We start from the raw sequence: 25030 nt of genomic DNA on the forward strand, positions 1-25030 counted from the left end.
GGCTGTCAGACCCTGCGAGGACCTAGAACCTCTGCCTCGGCAGAAGCGGCTCGTGAAACTGATGAATGGAAGAGCCTATTCGGGAAATATGTCAGGAAGTCAGGAAGCATGCCCCGAGGCCCATTTTGCAAGTTGCACGGGGACACATTTCTTTTTAGGGGGCAAAAACCCGGCACATTCCAGCCTGGGGCAGAGCGGTGCCCACCCGCCCCGGAGAGCCCACTAGGTCCCTTGCTTGATGCCGCGGGCGTCGGCGAGGGAGTCGCAGCATAATTGCTCGATGCACTGCGATATGTTTGGACTTGGGAGTGCAGAGCATATGGCAGATGTAGGGAAAATGCCGGATTGTTTAGTAGCTGCAGGTAGTTCCTTTAAATTTCATTCATTCTTTATGGAGGCGAAGCCGAGCGGCAGCTGACAGGCGACTGGAAAGAGGATTTTAGGAAGGAAAAGGGCCGCTCCATTTGCAAATTGTTTTAAGCCAAGGTTTTGAAGGCTCTAATCATGGTACTCTAGGAGGCTTTTATTGCTTATGCAAACACTTTTACAAGCACCCTCGCGCGTCCGCGCCGCACATGTCCCCGCATTTGGGGAGGCTCGCCGGGATGATGGGTGAAGTCCCCTCAACAGTGTGGCCGCGCGGAGGGGAAGAGGGAGAGGAGGAAGAGGGAAATACTGGTCCGAACTGTCAGTCGCTGGCGCTCCCGCTTCCCCTGGTCTCTGGACTTCCAGGACTGGACGCGCCGGAGCTCCCTGCGAGCCGCCGGTTGCGGGGACAAGCTCAGCGGCCGTCGCGGTTGCCACTCAACGGAAAAGGACGGAGGCGGGCAGCACCCAAGGCCGCTGCCGCGCAACCAGGACGCAATCTCCGCGGCCTCTTCGCTGGGGCCAGAGGTCCGGGCGCGGCGCGCACACGTGGACGCGGCTGAGGTTGCCGCTCCTCCCCACGCCCTGCTCCCGCCACCTTAGGTCTCCCGGGCAGAGGAGGGGTGATGGGCCGACCCTCGCTCAGAGGTTCTTGGTGTTAGCCCCTGGACGCAAAGCAGATCCAACCTCTTTAACTTCGGGTTGTTTGTTTTTCTGGTATTTATTTGTTTTTGAACCGGCTGTCGCTGGTCCCCGCGAAACGCTGGGAAGTTGCAAACAGCGTGGGTGTGGGCCCTGCCCCCGCACCCTCGGGTAAAGTCTGGCCAGGCGGGAAGCAGCGCCTAGCTATGGCTGGGCGCCGGAGAAAATGGGAGGCCACCTGGGGGGCCCCTGGGCTCCCTACGCCTCGCCTAAGGCCCTGCCATGCGGGGCGCGGGGGGAGGGGGTGCTGCCCCTGAAGTGGTTTCACCTTCGCCTTTGGGACTTAACAGCAGAACAGCCAAGGCACCTATTTTTTTTTTTCCTCTTTTTCTTTTTGAGAGCAGAAACTAGGAGGAGGAGAAGGAAGCTGGGAAGGGGTGCTGGGAGGAGGTGCGGTGGAGGCTCCGCGCCCCGCGATCTCGGCTGGCCGGGTGGGGCGGGGCCGCGCAGGTTCCTTGCAGCTCCCAGGTAGCGGAGAAGGGTGGAGGCCCGGAGGGGCGGGAGCCTTGAACCTGCCTCAGGGGGAAGAGAAACCCGGCTGCGGGCTCAAAGCCGTTTCTTGCAGGGCGAGCGCCAACTCGGCAGGGATTATTAACCAGGTCAGCGAAATGAGTCTGAACCCCTTTTCTAGAATCACAGTAGCGGCCACAAGGCACTTCCTCCCACTCCCCTCCCTCTTCCCAACCCCCAACACCTCTTTTCTTTTTCGTTTCTTTGCACGGTTTGTTTCCTTGACAGAATGTAACATTCATAGTTGTACTCTTGTAACCACACCAGGTCTAGCAGGTGGGGAGTCAAGTGCATCAAGCCTGAAATCAGCCTTTGAAAGTCCTCTGACTCTTGAGTCTGAGCTTGTCAGAGCAGATAAAGGAAAAGTTATTTCAAGTCCTTAGCAGAAATTAACCCTGCTACTTAGCCTACTAGGACAACTTAGAGCAAAGACATCGCAGGCACAGTTTAAAAGACAGCCCGGTTGCCAAACCTGCTGATGGAACCAGGAGCTGATTGTGGGCAGCCCTGGGCTCGCCCTCCTCCCCTTAGGGTCTCTTCAGGACCTAACGAAGTTCCACAGCACATACCCTCCCCTCCCCCTTCAGTTTCGCACTCCTCTGCTTCTGTGCTGAATTTTTAAGAACCACGGAAGATCTGAAATCATCATTTATTAGCACTGGAAAGTACCTTACTAATAGAATCCAAGCCCTTAGGTATAGGCGAGGAACTGAAGTCCTGAGAGAGAGGAAGTGATTTGTCCGAGTCATGCAGGGAGGTGGAGGCAGAACTTGGACTGGCACCCTTGCCTCCAGGCCCCTAGTCCTGTTTGATGCCTACCGGCTCTCACCTGACATTGGCTGCCCCCTATGGGCGGCGGTATTTGTTAATTATTCCCGAGAGGTGAGCTGTGTCCAGGAGAAGGATGCCCAATGACGAGTTCGGAAAACGTAGTTCTCAGTTCTGAAAATGTGATCTCTAGATTTAACCAAACCTAAAGCTGTAAAATAGATGGAATCTGTGACTTCTTGTTCAGACTACTCTGGTTTTCTTGGTATTCCTGATATTTTATAAGGGGGTCACCTCATTCGGGGGCTTTCCAAGGAGTTCCCTGTGAACCTTTTGCAAGACACTGACCCACAGCTCTGGGAAAATAGTATTGTTTTCATCTTCTGATGCTTGTGTATGTGTTTTTAAAGGGAAACTGTTGCATTTATTAATCTGAAGTTGTTTAGAGCCTCTTGTTGACAGTGGGGAACAGGAGTAGACTCTCGTTTAAAATAATAGACACTAAAAAAATGATTATAGATTATAAATGCTGCTCTCTTTTGTAGCAGCATTTGGAGTTTGGATCACATCCTATTTGTCACCAGGCATCTTAGACCTTCAGACTGTTTCCCAAAATAATAGTTTCAAATTACGAGAAACTCAAATTCAGGATTTTTGGAAAGCACTTTTGCTTGACTTGTAGGGTATATATACACTTGTATATATTATATACCTGTATTATATGTATACAAATTATACATATTGTGTGTGTGTATATATATATATTTGTATTATATCTATACTTGTAAGTAAGTTTGGGAAGACAAACCCTAATATAAATATACATTTCATTTTTTAAAATAATTTGCATTATGATATTGCTTTATATCATCATTTTTATTGTTCTCAGTTTGGTGAGTTTTTCACTATGACAATGAAAAATTTTGCCAAAGTTTCTAGGATAGTATAACTTAAGATATGTAGTATATGTTTGTATTATATTAATTTCTTATATTAAGATACAATTGGAGGTAGCATATCATACATTTTGTAAGTAAAATTATAGGTAAAAGTAAACTGTAAATTTTACTGGCTGTAGCATTACTGCCATCTATTTAGTATATGATTAATTAACCTTAAGTGTAGAATTACTTCAAAAGTCATCAGAATTCATAATTTTGTCTACTAGGTGAAAGAAAAATTCTCTTCAAAACGCTAATGCATTCTTTTTAAACCTGTCTGGGGGAATCCCTCAGTTTTGAATCAGGTACATCTTAAGAGGTTTCAAATGCTGTTCAGTCAGAAATAGAAAAAACAAAAACAAAACAAAAAATGTAAGTAAGAGTCTGACTACATAGTGGCCTAATTATTCATTTAGTTACTTAGGAAACAGTATTGTAATCGTGGCCCTGGAGTTTGGAGCTGGTGGATATTAATGCTGTGTATGAAGCGGTCTGATCACTTGCATGCCCTTATCCTTCCTCAGGTTTTTAAAATCCTTTCCTCTATTAATTTTTCTATTAATCTATTAATAGAAGAGTTCTATTAATTCTGTTCTATTAATCTATTAATCTTCCAATCTTTAAGGGATGGCTATAATTGTATTGTTGGGTGTATCTTACTACTTGAATTATTTTCCTCCCCAATTAAATGCCAGCTCCATTGGAGTAGCATAATTGTTTCTTTTATTGGAGAAATATTCTAATTATTTGTATTAATATTAACATTAATTCTATTCTATTAATCTATTGATATTCCAATCCCTAAGGGATGGCTATAATTGTATTGTTGGGTATATTACTTCTTGAATTTTTTTTCTCCCAATAAAATGCCAGCTCCATTGGAGTAGCATAATTGTTTCTTTTATTGGAGAAATATTCTAATTATTTGTATTAATATTAACATTAATTCTATTCTATTAATCTATTGATATTCCAATCCTTAAGGGATGGCTATAATTGTATTGTTGGGTATATTACTTCTTGAATTTTTTTTCTCCCAATAAAATGCCAGCTCCATTGGAGTAGCGTAATTGAGTTGTTTCTTTTATTGGAGAAATATCATTTAAATGATGTAGTGTATGCCAAAGATTTTGAGTGTGTACTTATATAAAGGACATAGGCTCTTGTTTCTTTGATTGTCCTTAGCACTAAGCTTTCAACTTAAACCTTCATTGGTTGGAAGGTTGCCAAATGTGTAACTTGTCACTGGGCTGACAGTCACAGCAGGTTTAAACATGCAGAGCAGTAGGAAAGTGCCAGGTCCTTTGCCGTATCTGTGGATACCAATAACAGCAGAACCAGTTTACAATACGAGAGCAACAGAATGAAGAAAGCAATCTTGTTGTGCAAGTTTTCAAACTTCTATCTTCATAACCTTTGAAAAGATTGTGTTTTCATGTAAGTTTTGTAACCCAGTAGTTTTAAATCTTCTGGTTTCAGTCCCTGTCTGCCCATCTTTTTTTAATTTCTGCAGCATATACAGCAGTGAGGAGGATGACGAAGACATTGAGATGTGTGACCATGACTATGATGGACTGCTTCCTAAGTCTGGAAAGCGTCACTTGGGGAAAACTAGGTGGACCAGGGAAGAGGTAAATAGTCATGTTATCAACACCCATGGGTAAACCTGGAGTGTATCAGTTTATGAGAAAATGTGACAGCTAAACTGCAGGTGTGCGCCATGCTGAGCTCCCCGCACTCCCCCACGCGGACGCCATACAACCACTTCCAAACTCTTTGTAGTTCTTGGAATTGCCCATCCTCAGTGTATGCTTCATCTGTATTTCTCTCTGCCTTTTCTGCTCTTGTCCCTCTGCACCACTTCTTACTCCTTCTTCATCACCTGTGAAGACATCCCCTCTTCAGGAAGGCCATCCCTGGCTTCCCCAGGCAGGTTGGATGCATCCTCCAGGCATTGGACACACATTCTTCCTCATTTCTGCTGTAACATGTGCGCTTCCCCCACTAGGCTGACTATAAATGTTCTGAGGGCAGGGGTAAACGTCTGTTTGTTTTCGTGTTCCCTGAGCCTAGAATTGCTTGAAACAAAGTGGCATGTTAATAAGCATTCTCTGTACAAGTGAATGAATTGCTATTTCCAAAAACAAAACAAAACAAAAATATGAAACAAAATACTCCTATCTTGTCATGATGGACTATACATGAATGTCTGTTCTAATAGCATTCAATGATGGATGAAGATGTGTCTTCTTTCCCCCTTTATTTTTCCACTAGCTTATCAAAAGCTTGATTTTTGTAGAAATGAGAAAATACTTAAGGAGCAAAATTGTTAATGTATGGGGAAAGTTACTTTTGCTTTAAAGTTTTCAAAAAGTTTTGTGACTCATTGCAGAGGATTTGATGTTAGCATAAGTGATATTGACTCTTCTTGTTTCATTCCACACCACTTCACGTACCAGAGCCCCTGCTGATAGGCAGGCAGGATTGCCAGGGAGGCCCCTAGGAAATTTATAGTTTACCTAGGGAGCCTCTTAGATGATCCTGAGAGCCATAGAAGTTCTGTTGTTAGGTTCCCTAATTCCTGTGTCTGTGTCCTCCTAGGGACCCACAGTGTGTGTGAAAGTTACCTTTGCAGAAATGTGGGGGTTCTTTTTCACTTGAAAGAACATGCTTAAAAAGACACTTGTGAACTGAAAGATTTCTCGCTGTTGTGTGGTGTCTTCGGGTTCTCATAAGTTTGGCCTCATTTAAATTATAAACATATCAATACAAAAATGAAATTACTTTTTACATTATATATGCCTTCAAATTTAATTTAAAAAGTGATCTTCCATTGTTTGCGTGAAAGAGGTTGGACTAACTAGATGTTAAAATAGAAATTAAACTGGTTCTTACTCAAGATCCTATTTGCTGCCATAGTTGAATGTCTATTGACTCTAACATTTGGGTTCATAATTTTTTCCCATCAAGTAAAACTTTGACATTTATCATATACTGAACATTCAGTGAGCCAGGCATCATGCTATATGTTTTGCATAGTTACTTCATGTAACCCCCAAATAACCACCTTGACATCAGCATTGCCACTGCATAGATGACAGTATTAAGGCGCAAAAAAGTCAAATGATATCCCCAAGTGTATCTAACTAGTCAGTAGCTGAGTCAGGTTTTAAACTCTGGTCTGTTTGACTCGAAATAAATCTATGCTCTAAACCAGTTTATTACATTAATATCTTTTGTATTTGGATATTTTTGAGTCCCCCCCCCCCGATTGGATTATCGGATTGGTCCCTTTTACTCTAACTAGAATAAAGTTATACGGTAAATAAGTGATGTCCTAGGATTAACTTTAAATGTCTTAGGATGAAAAACTGAAGAAGCTGGTAGAACAGAATGGAACGGATGACTGGAAAGTAATTGCCAATTATCTCCCGGTGAGTTCGTAATTTTTTTCTTTCTATGAAAGGAAATCTTCTCCCAATGATTTAAATAAGACATTCTGAGAGAGGGTATTAAGACATTACACATTTGCTTATGTATAAGAAAGAAGGGGAGAAATGCCTCATCTATAACTTATGGTTTATATTGTAGTCGTTTAATTTATTTTGATAATATAAGTTAGCATTTTGATGACTTGTTATACATTAGGATGAATGACCTCGCAGTATTTCCAAGTCAGCTTCTTTTAAATTTCCTGTTTATTTCAGTAGCCATACTTTTGGTACCCCGGCTAAAAATTTTAGACTCCTTTTTTTATTTATTCCATTTCCCATCCCCTCCGTCTAAGCAGTAACTGAGGAATCTGGAATTCCTTTGTCAGTCAGCCCCTTCTCTCCATCCTCCTTGGTGCTCCACAGAATCAGCCCCTTGCCTCTTTTCTGGACAATTATGGTGGCTTCCTAACTGGCTTTCCTATTTGTCGCTTTCCACTTTATCATCCATCCCAACCATTGTTGGCAGATGGAGCTTCCTAAGATGCAGCTGTGCCTTTTCAAAATCAACAGCAGGAACACAAGAGTCTCACAAATTAAGCACAGGGTCCGGACCTGGTTCACAGGGGCCTTTCCACATGGCCCTGACACAGAGCTCCGGTTCTGTTTCCTACTTTCTCTCTGTCAGCAGGTTTGGTTGAATTCATTTCTGCTTTCCCTCCTTTGGGCTTTTGTCCTTGGTGATGCCACCTCCTAGAATGTTCCATCCATCCTTCAAAGTCCCTATCAAGAGCTTTCCCAGACTCCTCCCAAGGAAACACAATTTCTGCTCCTAAGTAAAACCTTCTGTTCTCAGCCTAGTATCATTTTGCTTTGCTTTTTTCTTGCATATGCATCAAATTCTGCCTTCTATTAGTTATATATCAGTCTATTTTTTTCTTATAAGATTATACTCTCTTATCCTATCTTTATTCATCTTTGTGCTGCAATATTAATACTTGAGGCCCTAAACTGAAGCTCATCTCTTAGGTTGAATGGGAAGCAAACTTTAGTCAATTAGAGTAGGTTTCCGTGGAAGACTAACCTCATGTGGAATTGCTCACAAGTCTTAGTTCATAGAGGTCCTTCCACGTGCTGAGGTTAAGGTTAAGTTAAACTGTGTGTGTGCAATATGATGGTCCTTTAGTTCTCATGGCAGGACTGTATCACTTAAGAGGGAGAGCTTCTAATTTTAGATCCAATTTTGATATACTCTTTGTATGTTCATTAGCTACAAGTAACGAGAGACAGGTAGGCTCTCCAAACGTGCCCTAAAATGCTCCTGACTGTGTTCCCTGTGTGTTGTCTGTGTATGATTGATGTTATAACCGAGTCGTCCTGTGCTTATCACATCCTATCTATATGACAGTGCACGCGTTATTATTTTGTCTAGAATCGAACAGATGTGCAGTGCCAGCATCGATGGCAGAAAGTACTAAACCCGGAGCTCATCAAGGGACCTTGGACCAAAGAAGAAGATCAGAGGGTAAGTTCTTTCCTCATTGGTGTGTGAATCACAAGTAAGAATATTCCCCAGACATCTTAATTAAATGTTCTCCAACTTGCAAAAACAGGTAAAGTGTATGACCAGGAAGCAGAAGACTCTATTCCCGTATTTCCAATGAATGAAAACAGAGTGTTAGACCTTTTCTAAAGATCTTGTAACACTAAAGAATGATTACACTGAGTCATTATGTAACATTAAAACATAGGTTATTTTTGTGTGTTTATCTGAAGGTGATAGAGCTTGTACAGAAATACGGTCCGAAACGTTGGTCTGTTATTGCCAAGCACTTAAAAGGGAGAATTGGAAAACAATGTAGGGAGAGGTGGCATAACCATTTGAATCCAGAAGTTAAGAAAACCTCCTGGACAGAAGAGGAAGACAGAATTATTTACCAGGCACACAAGAGACTGGGGAACAGATGGGCAGAAATCGCAAAGCTACTGCCTGGACGGTAATAATATGTCAACAAATATATTGATTGGGAAGAATGAGGGAGTGGGTATTGAACATTTTGTTTTAAATGTATAGCGAGTGAATTACATTCCCATGATTTTAAGTGTTTCATTAGATATGCCAGATACAGGTTTTAAAACTGGAGGAGCTCTCAGAGTTTCTCTGGTTGAGGACTTCCAGAATCCGCCCAACAGTGAGCTTTGGGCCAAGTCATTGAACTCTCCTCAATTTCAATTGCCCCATTTGCAAAATAAATAATAGCCTTCTTCACAGGGCCAATGTTTGTATCAAATAAAATGAATGTCAAAGCACTTTGTAAACTATAAAACTCTACCTAAACACACAGAAGCAAACTGAGGATAGACACTTTGTCTCTGGTCTGAGTTCATACAGCTGGTTAAGTGACCAGAAGGAACTCAGCTATCATTTCCCAGCGTTCATTTCATTATACCACTTGGCTTAGTTTTTTTTCTTTTAAAGAGAGAAATAGAGTATTTCTTGAATTATCATACTGCTTCCAGGTTTTTAAATAATGTCAGTGTTATGCTTTCTTTTAATGAACAAGGCACAAAAATGACCTCATCATGAGGGATATCTCTAGAAGCCTCCACTGTCCCCACTTGAACAGTTTATGACACATTTTCTTTAATTTGGAAGATACTTTTCATTATAAACGTTATGTAAGTAATATAAGATAGAAAATAGTTAATAAATTATATTCTTAAGCATCAGAATTGGAGAAAAGGTCCTTCAAAGAAGCCCACAGCTCTGATGGATTATGTAGGTTCTTGTGTGATGTTCCAAAGCACCGCCTCCCTCCTGGCTCCTACCAGCTTGCAAAATCAAAGACTAGAGGAAAAGAAGGACTTGTCTCCCATTTGGCCTGAGGTCATGCTGTTGATTCTTGTAAAAATTTAAGGGGCAATTGAACTTCCTCTTTCTTTAGCATACATTTCCCCCACCCCCATGAAAATAGTAAAAGGAAAGCTTAAAACGTTTTTTTTTTTTTTTTTTTTGAATTGAGAAACTGTTTTCCTAGGAATTGAAAGACTTCAGTAAAAATGCTTTACAGTTTGAACATATATGGGGACTTAGCATATTTCCCTTCCGGATCCCATTTTCCATTCTCACCTCTGGTAATAGAACAATTTGAGATGGGTGTCAAAAGGTGGGAATTTCTTTTTTTCTTTTTTCCTTTTTTTTTTTTTTACTCAAAATTTCTGGCTGGTGCTATTCGAGATAAAGAGTGGACAGTGAGGCTGTGGCGACATTATTATCATTCACCAAACTTTACTGTGTGCCTGTTGGGGTGTGTAGGCCCTACTAAGCCACACTCAAAAGAGTAATTTTCTACAATAGTTGCATCTTTAAGTTGTACTAGAGTCTTGTGCCAGGAACAGTCAGAATAAACATGAAGGGCGGTTGTACTGAAAATTCTCTTTTATTAAGAAAACAAAATGGTTAAAAACTTTAAAGATTCCTAGAAATTCACATTTATTCCATATTGTGTAATGGAGAAAAATCTATGGATTTTCAATTAGATCATAGGGGAAGCATGATTTTCAGAGGTTGAGAAGACTAAAACAATTTAAAAAGGAAAAACAAAAAACAAAAGACCCAAAGAAAAGGTCTCTGTTGGAAACAGTTTTATGTCAATTAACTCTAATCTGAAATAAAATTTTTTTTTGTAAAGTTCTTACATGATCTATTTCTGTGCAGAACTGATAATGCTATCAAGAACCACTGGAATTCTACAATGCGTCGGAAGGTCGAGCAGGAAGGTTATCTGCAGGAGACTTCTAAAGCTAGCCCGCCAACAGTGGCCACAAGTTTTCAGAAGAACAGTCATTTGATGGGTTTTGCTCACACTCCACCTTCTGCTCATCTGCCTCCAGCCAGCCAGACCTCAGTTAACAATGATTATTCCTATTACCACATTTCTGAAGCACAAAATGTAAGCCATTTCTGAGACTTTAGTTTACTGAAAGAGATGGGTATTTTAGCTCCAGGTAATAGTCATACCTCACACTTGCTTACTCTTCAGAGAGCGTCAGTGAACATGATCACCCCACTTCACAGCCTTTCAGGTAGAAAGGGGGAGATATTGTTATCCCTGGCGGACGCTGGAAGCCAGGATGTTAAGTAAGCTGCAGAATCACACAGCTCACAGTGCAGACTGCAGTCCAGGCCTTTGGATTCTAACTGAAGGGCTTCAAATCAAATTCGCTTTTGAATGTAAATTGACTTAACAAGGTCCTGCTTGAAGAATGGGGGAATGAAGATGCATTTGTGGGGGCTTTTGTTTTTCTCTTCCAAAATGAAAGTGAATGTCATATTAAATTTAAAGCCAAGATCTTTTGACACCAAAATGCAACAAGTTCGATTCTGTAAGTTTGATTCTGCTAGCAATCCAGCAGAAAGGTCTTAATTTGTTCCTTCCACGTGTTTACTGTCTCTCTCTGAGTCAGGAGCGGTTATGTGACACTACTCTCTGACGACCTCTCTCATCCTCCCTTGGATCAGTGTGATGCCTTCCTCATTGCCAGACATTTATATTTAGGGAAAGTAATTTCCATAATGGGTGGGAAAAGAAAAATATGAAGTATAAAGAAAAAAAAATCAATAAACTTTAATCTTACAACTAACAATAATAGATGGTGAAACTTAGCCAAGAATATGGAGCTCGTGTGCAAATTATATTCAAAGCATATTCCTGAATAGTTTTTACTCTTCTCTATCTGTTCTATCATTCATTTGACTACAGACTTTCCAGAAAAATCTCAGATGAATGAACCATCATAGGCAGTTCTGTGTTCTTTACTATAACTAATAGTTATTCCAAGAAAAATATTTCTATTATAAACAGCTAAGTCATCATTACAACTTCTTTCATATGTTCGTGAAGATATTTTAGGTTATATTTTTCATTGTGTTTTTCTCTAAGGAATCCTTTTTGTCAAGATCAATGAGCACTTGAAATCTCTTTATGTCACGCTATTTATTTGGCTATTTTTAAAGTCCAGGCTTAAATGTCAAATTAGAGGGTTTTGAGGGTTTTTTCCCCCCTCTGTGCATGTGTGAATTTTATTAGTGCAGTATTTTTCTTCTCAATACTAGAGCAAAACCTCAGGTAGCCAATTCCCCTAAAGTGTATGTGACCATGAATGACTCGGCCTTTGTTTGTCTGCCTTTTTGATCTAGGTCTCCAGTCATGTCCCATATCCTGTAGCGTTACATGTAAATATAGTCAATGTCCCTCAGCCAGCTGCTGCAGCCATTCAGGTAAGATCATGTGAAGACCTTTTCGTAAAGAAACTGGTTGGCTGTTCAAAGCAACTTTTTAAAGCATGCTTTATTTCTTTCATGTAAATACTTATTTTCCCTTGACCAACTAATACCAAAAAAAGAAAAAAAAAAGGGAACAACAGAGAGGTTGGGTGGAGTTCTGGCCAGCAAGCTACCAGTCTTGACTTCGAGAGTAAGCTCAGGAATTCTCTGATTCTCTGACGTTATAAGTTGAACCAGCTCATCAGTCCACACCCACTTGAGCCTCAGATTTCACATCACTCCCTTTCGTGTGGAATAACACTCAGAGAGCTTTGTGCCACATTCAGTCGGTGCTGGTCTCGGGCCGAGGCTCCTGGGGCTGCAGGGTCCCTCATGACTGTGGGCCACAACCACTGTATCTGCAGCTTCAATCAGGCCCTTGTCTTTTTTTCTTCCTTCACTTTTAATTTCAGAGACACTATAATGATGAAGACCCTGAGAAAGAAAAGCGAATAAAGGAATTAGAATTGCTCCTAATGTCAACTGAGAATGAGCTCAAAGGGCAGCAGGTGCTACCGGTAAGAATGCAACCGTGTGTTGAAGGTGGGGATGGCCTCACCCCAGTGCCCTCCTCTCTTTCTTCCCTGCTCTTCTAAGTGTTACACTAATCAAGATTATAGATCCATTCACAGTGTTTAAAAGACTTTTTTAAATGTTTATTTATTTTTGAGAGAGAGAGAGACAGAGTGTGTGTGGAGGAGAGGGGAGACACAGAATGTGAAGCAGGCTGTCAGCACAGAGCCCAACGTGGGGCTCGAACTCACGAACCACGAGATCGTGAGCTGAGCTGAAGTCAGACACTTAACCGACTGAGCCACCCAGATGCCATTTATTAACAAAGTTTAAACAGAAGTTGCTTATAATAAAATGCAGTTGGTATCACCATGTGTGTTGACGAAATTAAAGTAGCCCTTTTGAGTAACAATAGAAACACAATATCTACTTGTAATTGTCACCATCAATCTTCTTGTTTTCCAGGACTGTTATCAATTCAAAGAGCAACTTAACAGATATAAATGTATGAAAATCTGCCTTATTTACAAAGCTATGTATCTGTATGATACCTACGCATCTGATTTTTTTCTTGTTCTATTATTTTTCTTAACCTAGATTTTCATACTTTCTAATTTCACATATGATTTGAAGCATGTTCAGTATATACCTATGAAAAGGATATGTATCATCTCTTCATGAATAGCATGGCTGCTCTCTTTGGTTTGCATGCATGAAAGCTGTGTGGACCATTACTGAATTTTGACATCTTTTTTGGTGACTGGCTGCAAACTGAGAAATCAGTGTGTAGTTTGTGACAAATGTAGTTCAGCAACCAAGAGAATAAGTGAGATGTGACACCCAGTGGGTATTCTTAGGAATAAATGTGTTTGGGGTTAAATCATAAGATGATGATGTGCATATGTTAGTTCGACCACTTTTTAACTCTAGTTCATGTTTTGCAATTTCTCCTGTTGCGCGGTCGTGCTGAAAGGAGACGTCTGTTAATCTGCCCTTCTGCTTTCCTAACCACGCTGATTTGGCAGCCCTGCACTGCAGCAGCGCAATCCGTAACATTAAGAGGGGATAGAAGCGACGTACGCAGAGAAAAGCACCTCGAACCCCTGAGTCCTCTGCCCTTTTTGTAGATCAGAACGAGAACAGGACCATTTTTAGCTCGCAGCAACCACGTGTGGTCCTTTTGAAAGTGATGTCAGAGTAGACTTTTAAGATAGTCACTGGGAGAGTCGCACTCTGTGACACAGTCTCTCTGTTTGCAGTTTTAGCAAAATGATGACGGTGAGGGCTATTCATACAGGTGCCAGACTCTACCACTATTAAAAAGCAGGGTCTTGCATTGATAAAAGGAAACATCTTGACGACTGTTTCATAGGCGCAAGTTTTGGATGATGCAACTACTTTTATCTTTCCTCCAACAGCATCTGATACCTTGTGCAACTTCATTGCTAAGTTCCTTCTCCCTTTCTTCTCCCCACTCTTTCTTTATTCCCCCACCCCCCTCCCTAGACGCAGAACCACACATGCAGCTACCCCGGGTGGCAGAGCACCACCATCGCTGACCACACCAGACCTCATGGGGACAGTGCACCTGTTTCCTGTTTGGAAGAACACCACTCCACTCCCTCTCTGCCTGTGGATCCTGGCTCCCTACCTGAAGAAAGTGCCTCTCCAGCGAGGTGCATGATCGTCCACCAGGGCACCATTCTGGATAATGTTAAGAACCTCTTAGAATTTGCAGAAACACTTCAGTTTATAGATTCTGTAAGTAGAATTGTTAAGGCAAGTTAATGTTTTTGATGGTGAATTAGGAAACCCATTTCTCAAATTATTGCCATTTTCTATAGCAAATATCATGTCATTAGCATATATGAATGTAAAAGTATGATTTTAGCCTTTGTGTATGTTTTGTCAAAGGTTTGATTTCATAGGCTATGCAGATAAAAGGTGGCTTTTCATGCATTTCCTTTAAAATGCCTATTTTTTAAAATAGCAAGGTTGATGACCTATAAGTAGATCTTGGGTTATGGAATATGGTTTGAGTTATTTTTAACTTTTTACTTTGTTACTTTTTTGTGTCTCTTTAGAATTGTGATTTGCTTTTGCTTTTTTTTTTTTGGTTTTGTTTTCTAATTTTTTTTTAAGTTTATTTGTTTATTTTGAGAGAGAGAAGGGGAGGGGCAGAGAGAGAGGGAGAGAGAGAGAGAGAGAGAGAGAGAGAGAGTCCCAAGCAGGCTCCACCTTGTCAGCCCAGAACCCAATGCAGGGCTCCAGCTCACAAACCATGAGATCATGACCTGAGCCGAAACCAAGAGTCAGATGTTTAACTGAATGAGCCACCCAGGCGCCCCTAGAATTTGTGCTTTGCTTTTGGATCGCACATTAAGGATTGCGTTTAGTTAGAACTTTCAGCAGCCTTTCAATGTATTTGAAGGGGTAGAGTTCACTGGTGGTACATGGCTCTCTCCACCAAACACTGACGATTGATTGCCAGCCCCAACTGGTTCACTGAGATAAACCATCTTTAGTCAAACAAACGTGAGGTTAGCACCTAAAAAGCAGATACTCAATTCATTTCCTTTGATGCCTAGTTGGTTTAAAAGCACTTATTGCAGATCCATCAAATGGGATGAACATTTCCAAAATGTGCCATCTAGAAGAGGTCTTCCTTTTGCTTTGGATGGCATCAAATGAGAGAGTACCAGGAGGTCCCTGCAGCGCACACGCAGGACCAGCGGCATGGGGGCCCTGCCATGAGGCCTGCCGGAACAGTTCTTAATCCAGAAGCTGTTTCTCAAGAGGACCAGGTGTTTTCTTTGCATTCAGTGTCTCTTTCTCAGTGCTGTGTTTCAGGTGACGGCACGTATCATGCACACACTGTCTCAAAGTTCTGTGCCTCCCACATTGTTTCAGGATTCTTCATCATGGTGTGATCTCAGCAGTTTTGAATTCTTTGAAGAAGCAGATTTTTCACCTAGCCAACATCATGCAGGCAGAGCCCTGCAGCTTCAGCAAAGAGAGGGCAGTCTGAATAGACCCGCGGGCGAGCCTAGCACAAGGGTGAACACACTCAGGTTGAGTGAGGCTTCACTTGACCCGCTCAAGCCCTTACCTCCTTCGAGGCACAGCACAATCCCACTGGTCATCCTTCGAAAAAAGCGGGGCCAGGCAAGCCCCTTAGCCGCCGGAGGCTCTAGCTCCTTCCTATTTGCTGGCGTCAGCAGCTCAACTCCCAAGCGTTCCCCAGTCAAAAGCCTACCCTTCTCCCCTTCGCAGGTAGAGCATGATTTCTGCACAGCTATTACTAATTTTCAACAGACACTCGAACCTTAATAATCTAGAAACTAATCCTTTGGAACAAATGACTAATTGCTGTTGCCCTCACTGATTTCGTTCCATCGTTGAATCTAGCTGTTGCTAAGTCATACTGCTTCCCAAAGTTGGAGCTGTCTGTAGGCTGACTGATGATTTTGTCCTAATTCTTGCTCTTTCTTTTTGGTGGTTTGAAACATTGTTAGCTGCATGGGATGTGTTTTTATTTCCTCCAACACTAGAGTTTAACATTTCTGTCCCTTCCTTTTCTCCCAGCCCTTCCCTCTCCTTAGAAACTTCAGTAGATTTTCTTCCTATTTGTTCACTCATTACTTTGTGATTCACTGACCCAGGGGGAGAGGGAATCAAACTATGTTTGGAGAGCATTTGAGTTGCAACCAGAAACTCTAAAGGTTCCAATCCATCCTTATGTGGGAAAGTTTTGGAAAAGCATAAGGAACAAATGCTTAAGGAGAACAACTTGTTTTAATTTTAATTTCTCAACATTGGCTTTTTGAGTTGTGCCATAATATGTTATCAGCACACTATTTGCCATAAATATCCTCATTTCATAGAGTTTTTTTTAACAAGTCACAGAAATTATAATTCTTATCAGAGACTTGTATTACTTAATTATTAAAATAATTGAAGTTAATAGCTAATCTGGCACTTTCGAACATTTTTCCAGTTATGTCTGTTGAATTTATTTTAAGGATAGCTCTAAATATGAACAAATGAAGCACCCACCAAAATGATTATCTTGTTTTTTATTGTATCTTCCAAATTGTGATCTGGAGAATATTAGTTCTGCAAGACTTTAGTAGATGTTCCAGAAAAAATTGAAATTAAGAAGTTTGGGAAACACTATATGTCAGAGTTAAAATTGGTCTCTTTACCGCAGGACCTCTTGGAGTTTTTAATGTAGTGGTGTGCATTGTGAATTTCAAGGAGGAGATTATGATATATTTTTGTTTTCCAAATTTATTTTACCTTGGAACTTTTTAAGGAACACCTATCACTTTCCCAGAATGATGGTGTTCTGAGAAACGCAGCTTACTATTCAAGAATTTTCCACATAATGCAAATCTTCTATCATAGTAATTCATAGATCATTAAAGAGAAAAAACAGCATGAAAGAAAAATGAGAATTCCTTTCCCAAAAAATCACTTACATGCTTATAATCTTAATGAAGAGTGCATCTCATTCTCTTTAATGAATGGCAAGTGGCCTTTATTGAGAATATTTTTCTTCAGATTTTGCAAGTTTTTCAGCAATTGACCCTAGATTTTATTTCTTAGAAATTACATTCTGAACCTTGGGTGCTCAAATGTAATAAAACAATACCCTGTCCAATGCTATGTGCTTGTTAACATCTTTATTATTTTACATAGTGGGTCAGTAAAACATGCTTGCTTGTTTTCATGGTGTAATTTTTAAGTTGGGCTGAATAAAGAATCACTGTTTAATCTAAGAAATTTTTTCCCCTTTCTTCCCGTATTTAGTTCTTAAACACTTCTGGTAACCATGAAAACTTAGACTTGGAAATGCCTTCTTTAACTTCTACCCCTCTCAATGGTCACAAATTGACTGTTACGACACCATTTCATAGAGACCAGACTGTGAAAACTCAAAAGGAAAATACTATGTAAGTTCTTGGTTCAAGAATAAAATTATTTCCCCTTATTTTCTTATATTTAATTAATGAAATGTAGTCCCCAATGTATAATCCATTTCCGTATATATCATTTATACTGATCCAGCTGCGTGCACATAATCACGTAGATTCCCACATTGGATATGTCCGACCTGGACATGTTACAACCACCCAGAGGTGGCGAGTCACAGGATAAACTAGATTATTTTTTGTAGCTTCACTTCAAAATGTTCTGTACGTGCAGAGGTAGAACTTATTTAATTTTTCCATTCAGTTTTTCTGTTTGCTTAGTAAGGCCTTTCCTTCTTCACTGAAGACAAGATTTTCAACCTCCTTTCCTCTCTGATTACAAAATCCAGAATAACAGTGGTATTGTTCTTTACTTAGTTCATATTTTTTTAATATTATATTTCCTTTTTGAGATTTATCTATTGATAGGACTTCTTCTAAAACCCCCAGGGATATTATATGATTAGAAGGCAAGGAGTGACTAAACAGTATTTATATTCAATAAAGGGCTTAACCAATTCAAAGAGAACATCAATAAAAAAATTCAATCTTACTGTTTCCTGTTCAATAAGTCCATTTTAGAAGGTTGCTTTCTATGTTTTCTATGATGAGCCTGTTTTAATGAATAGATAAAATCGATTTGTAAATGACATCAGATCTTTACCATGCTTATGGCCATTAGAAAGACCTAGAGGCACTGAGTGTGTCTTCAGAATTATTGAAACATGAAATATATTTTAATGCTCTTAGTCTTGGGACTATAGTATTTTTAAATATTTGGAAACATATGATGTATATATTATCTTTTTCTTAAAAGTACATATGTGATTAATTCACATACCCAATTGCATATCAATAATAGGGTTTATTCAGTATAAAAATATTACATTTAATAGGTCGAGTGATGTAAAGGGCTTATGTTCGTTCATATTGAACCAACACTTGTTTTCCCTTTAAAGTTTTAGAACTCCAGCTATCAAAAGGTCAATCCTAGAAAGCTCTCCAAGAACTCCTACACCGTTCAAACATGCACTTGCAGCTCAAGAAATTAAATATGGTCCTCTGAAGATGCTAGTAAGTTTTCGCCAAGTCCTTGAGGTTAGCTGGTGTACTCCTTACAGTCAGAAATTTTCCTCTGATGCAGACGTACCCACCCTTCCTTTCAGCCTCAGACGCCATCTCATCTAGTAGAAGACCTACAGGATGTGATCAAGCAAGAATCTGATGAATCTGGAATTGTTGCTGAGTTTCAAGAAAATGGGCCACCTTTACTGAAGAAGATCAAACAAGAGGTAAACACGAGATCCTTTGGATCAAGAAGGAACAGGGGGTGAATCCTGCTCCCCCTGTTCCTTGTGGGCAGCTTTATATGTCTGGTAGCAGTGCTGGGTAACAGCACCTCCTTTCATACAAGATTTGCCTACAAGATGTGTTTCAGAGGCCCTGCCAGACTGTAGGCATGTTAACCTTTTATTTGGGAAGCCAAGCCACTTCTATCTACTTCATGTGTGAACAGAAAACGTGTTAGAGACGATAAAGGATAGAGAGGGAAGCAGCTTTTTTCTGTACTTTTTTTTCATCACTGATACACAGATGGATAGATAATACATCGACTTAATTTTCAGATGGCATGGAGAACTGAAATTTAAATTAAAACAATGGTATCTAACTTCTAGTATAAAAGAGAAACACTGTAACTTGCAGGGATTCAAGTTTTAGCTTGGTGGCAAGAAGCATTTCCAACAGGTAGATACAGTGCCTCTTGAATTTATTTTCATATTAGGATAAAAATTTAAGGGAATGGCCAGAAATTTACCCCCCCCCTTTTTTTAGCTTTATTGAGATATAACTGACAAAATTGTAAGACATTTAAGGTATACAACATGATGATTTGATATGCATATACGATGTGGAAGGATCACTGAGTTAATGGACATATCCATCGCCTCACATGCTTATCTTTAACTTCTGCTCTCTTAGCAAATTTCAGTTGTACAATACGATGTTATCCACGACAGTTCCCACGTTACACATTAGATCCTCAGATATTATTCATCTTACAGAAATTTACCGAGTGCCAGTGTTTCACGGGAAGTTCTAGTTCTAGAAACAACAAAGCACTTCCTGTTTGCTTTCAGGTGGAATCTCCGACGGATAAAGCAGGGAACTTCTTCTGCTCCAGCCACTGGGAAGGGGAGAGTCTGAACGCTCAGCTGTTCACACAGGCATCGCCTGCGGCAGATGTGCCAGTAAGTACACACCCATGTTATGAGTTGTCGGTGCCTGGAGAATTCTCCGTGTGGCATGTGAGGCTGCTGTGGTTTTAACACGATTTAATGCACCATATGTCTAAACACTCTCCCTTACGTGCTTACCTCCTTATGATTCCTTATGATCATTAATGTTGAATGTAGAAATTTTTTTTCTGTATTGGAAATAGATTCTTTTTCATCGCAGATTTTTTTCATTATTTATTTTCTTATGACTCGAAAGTTCTTGCCACTTAAAAAAAATCTGCTGTATGAAAATACATATTTCTGTGAAAACAGAATGTTAATTTTTAAATTTTCTTCTCATTTATTTATCTGTCTTCCAAATGTATTATTTCCTCCTTGTTACATCGTCTCCTATTTGGTTTTATGCAACATCTAACATGCCAATCAGCATCTATAGTAGATGCCCTTTACTGGTCCTGTTAGTGCCTTACTTTGGTTGCCACCATTTTTAAAGATAAACTTTATTTTTTAGAGCAGTTTTGGGTTCACAGCAAAGCTGAGCAGAAGATACAGAGATTTTCTACATACCCCCTGCTCCCTCACGTGCATAACCCCCTTCATTATCCGTATTCTCCACTAGAGTGGTACATTTGTTACACTTGATAGACCAGCACTGCTGACCCTTTATCCTCCAAAGTCCACAGTTTATATTAGGGTTCGCTGTTGGTGCTGTGCATTCTGTGGGGTCAGACAAATTTATGCCATGTATCTGCCATTATAGTTTCGTACAGAGTAGTTTCACTGTCCTAAAAATCCTCTGTGGTCCACCTGTTGTTCCCTCCATCACCCCCCCCACCCTGTTGCCAGCCCATGGAAGCCTCTGACTTTTTACTATCTCTATAGTCTTGCCTTTTCCAAGACTTTGTATATTAAAAATCGTAGAGTGTGTAGCTTTTTCACGCTACCTTCTTTCACCTAGTGGTATGCACCTTCCTCCATGTCTTGTCATGGCTTGAGAGCTCCTTTCTTTTTAGCACTTAGTTACTGCTAAGTAATTTTTTTCAAGTGTTAGACTCTTTTAAAAAATTGTAATTTATGCATGCCTGTTCTTCATGGAGAATCAGAGTTAATAACAACTGCTGATAGTTATTCAGAATGTGCCAAGTGGTTAAGTCCTCTTCTCTAAGAGCTTTAGATGCTTTACCTCATTTAAGCCCAAAACAGCCCTGCAAGGTTGATAATATTCTCATTGTCATTATACCAACTGGGAAACAGGCGCAGGGAGGCTTAGTCATTTGCTTAAGATTACATAGCTAAGAAGGGGTGATTCAGGGTTAGAACTCAGAAAATCTAGTTCTAAATTCCATACTTTAAAAAAATTATTTATTTATATTTTGAGAGAGAGAGAGCAGTTGCGCGAGTGGGGGAGGGGCAGACAGAGCAGGGTTGGGGAGCAGGAGAGGATCCAATGCAGGCTCAGCATGCCAGCGAGGAGCCCAATGCAGGGGTAAAACTCACAAACTCTGAGATCATGACCTGAACTGAAACCAAGAATCAGATGCTTAACTGACTGAGGCACCCAGGCACCCCTAAATTACACACTTTTAACCATTATACTATACTGCCATTAATTTGTAACTCTAAAATATTTCTGTACCAACGTACAAAATGAACAGCTCTCTAACTGGAGCTTAGTAGATCCTTCATTTTCAAAAGTATGGATTTACCAACTTCTTTAGCAGGTCTTTTTTTGAGTGCCCATCTCCTGCCTAGAACTATATCAGGACCCAGAGTTTCTTGTTGTAGCGGTGTTTGCCATGATGGGATTGGGTTAGTGCGGAGCTAAGGCCTCCTCTTTGCTCAGTGAGAAGAGGATTTGTGGCAGATCTCTGCATTTGTTCCTTCATAATAATCTCCTGTCTACAGTATCAGAATCCTGTCGGCTCTCATCTTCTCCAGACTCATTTAAATTTAAAATTGTTCTTTCCCTTTAGAATATTCTTACAAGTTCCGTTTTAATGACGCCCGTATCAGAAGATGAAGACAGTGTTCTCAAAGCATTTACAGTACCTAAAAACAGGTCCCTGGCGAGTCCCTTGCAGGTAATTCCTATTCCAACATTGGTGTCTTAAAACCCATTCACTGAAACACTGTTATCTTGAGGCTTTTTTTTTTAATGATTTTTAGATATAGAGGGGTGATGCTTTTAAACAATTCTTGATGTCTAAAAATCTCCTAACATTCCTTGTTGCCACTCATCTGAGACACTAGAAAATTGAGAGCAGGTTTCCAAAGCATGATGAAGTGACATATTTCTTACTGTGACTGAGGCAAGATCATGGGTTACATGTGTGTCAATATTTCTCTCTTCTGCTCTTAAGTAGTTTATACAAGGTTTATTGGTAGAGTTTTCTTTTTATTTCAGTTTTTATTTTTTACACTCAATTAGTAAGCCATCAAAACTCAGGCACTGTTCAGATTTTAAATGAAGTTTGAAATTAGCTGGTTGGAAAAGAATTACCATATATTTGACTATCAGAATAAGAAAGTCAGCTGCCAATGTTGTGTAGCTAATCTGCATTGGCCATCTGCTGCCGGGTTTTAATATCAAAAGAGATTTCCCCTGTAACTCTGAAGTAAGGGTATGTTGATGAAATACAGCAAATTCCAGATTAATCCTGAGCCAAATGTAAATAAGAATGCAAATTTCTACTCCCCTAAATTATTTAAAGCGGTTCCCAACATTAAATAGCCCGATATCCAGCCACCTGCAGAGTTCACCTCCCCCACCGTGCCTCTGTGCCTCTGAGCTACACCGAGAGAAACTTCATGAACCCTGGAGCATAGACAGAGCCTGGAGTCAGAAGGGGAAAGTGGTATTTGTACTAAGAGTTAAAGGCACAGAACTAGGTTGGCTTGCTCTGAGAACTTGCACACTCTCTCTCTCTTTTTTAAAGGCTTCCCTGTCATTGTGGTAGGCTTTCTGTCTCCAAATTGTGAGAATCTTAAGACTTCCCCATTTTAAGTATTTGTGATATTTGATGTTATATTTTTACCTAATGCAAACGTACCTGGAGAAGCTATACAGGCAGGCACACCTAGTTCCTGAATTCAGTGAGGTTGCTTTCCAGTCGCTTCTATCTGATCCAACTGCTTTGGTGAGAGATGACTGTTGACTGGAGTGTAGGACACAGGAGAGGGAAAGCCAGTGCCCGGGGAGGGATTCTGGAGTGTTCCTGAGTCAGTCAGGCCTGGGTAGGCCACCTGTGGAGAGACTCAGAGCATCACCAAGAATTCGGACAGGAGGAAGAAGACAAATCCCACCAAGGCAGAAAGGGGCGGCCAGAAAGCGATTCACAGCATGTCAAGGCAAAGGTCAGCTCCTCCAGAATTTTACCTCACATTGATTCTGGCTCCAAAAAGGCCCTGGTTTCTTTGTTTTCCTTTCCTTCTTCCTTTCCTACAAACTTGGCCCATGGTTTCCAGAGCATAGAATTTGACTATTGCTGTTAGTATAGTAAGTTGGAGTAAACCTTACGTATATTTTATAACCTAGTCTGAGATTCAGGCTATGTAAGTTGTCCCGTTTTCTTATCTTAAAGTTTTTAGTGCTATTGCATTTCATAAAAATGATCAGTATGCAACTTTATTCTCAGCATATTTATATATTATTTAATGGAAATAGTAGTTATCTTTGAAACTCAAAATTGATAGCAGCCTTATTTTATTAACCTATATTTTCCAGCACATTTGCTCTCTGCAGATTCTAATATCTGTATATTGGGATTAAGCCAGTCACAGGCATCATGTGGTGAAGGTAGTATTCGTCAGTTCCACTAAGTGGAATAATTGAGATCCAAATATTAATTTCAGATCCAGTGCTCCTGTTTGTACTACATGGTTTACTGATTTACACTGCTTAAGTATGTCTTACTAACCTGCTCTAGTAGATAACTAATTCATTTTAAGAAATCCTCATTAAATGAATGAATAGTACACATACCAAGTATTTCCATTGTTTTGTGTCATAGAGACCTAGCTTCTTACATCATAGAAGTATGTGATTGCTAAGACGTTTTAAACTTCTGAGATAAGTATTAGAAAATTCATCAGGAGAATATAAATATTTAAACATAAACTTTTTATATTTCACATAATCCTGATTCAACAATATTTACATAGGTTTTTATGCAATTTGGTAATTTTGTTAGAAATTTTGCTTTATCTTGTATTTCCATTGATAATTCATTTGACCTAATCAGGCAGGTTCCTCATTTCTCATGAGATTTCTCGTACTCTCATGAACAGTATTATTGAACAAATGCATTTCTTACATGATCTAGCTATTCAACTTAAGATTACTTAAGTATTGTATCACTTTTGTACTTTGTACTTAAATCAAATATTGAATGGGATTTTAGCCATTCTAGATATTTTTCTCATAGTGCTTTTAATTAAAAACACTAAATATGATTTCCAAAATATTTTTAAATTTTGAAACTTCTTTTTTTAATGTTTATTTAGAGAGTGGAGGAGGGGCAGAGGGAGAGAGAAAGGGAGAGAGAGGGAGAATCCCAAGCAGCCTCTGCGCTGTCAGCTCAGAGCCCAACCTGAGACCTGAACCCATGAACTATGAGATCATGACCTGAGTTGAAATCAAGAGTGGGACACTTAACTGACTGGGCCACCCATGTGCCCCCAGATTTTGATATAAATATAAAATATAAAATATCTGCCACTTGTATAGGCCAGTTGGATTGTCTGTCCATCTTGTAGTCTAAATAACTTAGGTATAAGAATAGTTCATTGAAGACTTTAGTAATTCTGTGTTCTGTCATGTTAGTTTTAATCATTCCTGGCTTAGTTATGACAATCACACATTAGACAGAGCAGTTACTATTTTTGAGGCCAGTCTACCGGACCTGTATGGTTCTGGCTTCTAATATACATAGAAATGCACGTGTTTACACATAAATATTTGTGAACTACATTTAATATTTTAAAACTACAAATGCAAGAAGCTATGAGTTAACATTTTATTTTGACAAATTTCAAACATGCATAGAAGTATGGAAAATATTCTGATTTAGATTTAACAGTTATTACATTTTTCCATACTTACTTCATCTGTTTTTATGAGGCATGTTAAAATTCCAGACAATATGACATTTATTCACATAGGTACTTCTAGGTGTATCTCTAAAAATAAAGACTTTTTCATATATAACTTAATACTGTTATCACACACTGTTATTTATAATAATGCTTTAATACTCTAATTCTC

At 39.9% G+C, this 25030-nt stretch overlaps 1 protein-coding gene across 1 annotated transcript in view; it reads left to right on the top strand.

Annotated features, from left to right (window-relative positions):
• The first annotated feature begins 605 nt into the window (after positions 1–605).
• Positions 606–25030, top strand: part of MYB (MYB proto-oncogene, transcription factor) — a 33705-nt gene continuing 9280 nt past the window's right edge. The window contains exons 1-15 of the mRNA XM_029943233.1: positions 606–894; positions 1408–1720; positions 4801–4918; positions 6650–6721; positions 8151–8243; positions 8495–8715; positions 10437–10671; positions 11919–11999; positions 12458–12562; positions 14064–14318; positions 17370–17512; positions 18490–18604; positions 18697–18822; positions 19669–19779; positions 21741–21848. Coding sequence (XP_029799093.1) covers positions 606–894; positions 1408–1720; positions 4801–4918; positions 6650–6721; positions 8151–8243; positions 8495–8715; positions 10437–10671; positions 11919–11999; positions 12458–12562; positions 14064–14318; positions 17370–17512; positions 18490–18604; positions 18697–18822; positions 19669–19779; positions 21741–21848 — 2385 coding nt within the window. The remainder of the gene's footprint in view (positions 895–1407; positions 1721–4800; positions 4919–6649; positions 6722–8150; positions 8244–8494; positions 8716–10436; positions 10672–11918; positions 12000–12457; positions 12563–14063; positions 14319–17369; positions 17513–18489; positions 18605–18696; positions 18823–19668; positions 19780–21740; positions 21849–25030) is intronic.

The sequence above is a fragment of the Suricata suricatta genome, chromosome 7 (genome assembly GCF_006229205.1).
Source record: "Suricata suricatta isolate VVHF042 chromosome 7, meerkat_22Aug2017_6uvM2_HiC, whole genome shotgun sequence".
Lineage (NCBI taxonomy): Eukaryota > Metazoa > Chordata > Mammalia > Carnivora > Herpestidae > Suricata > Suricata suricatta.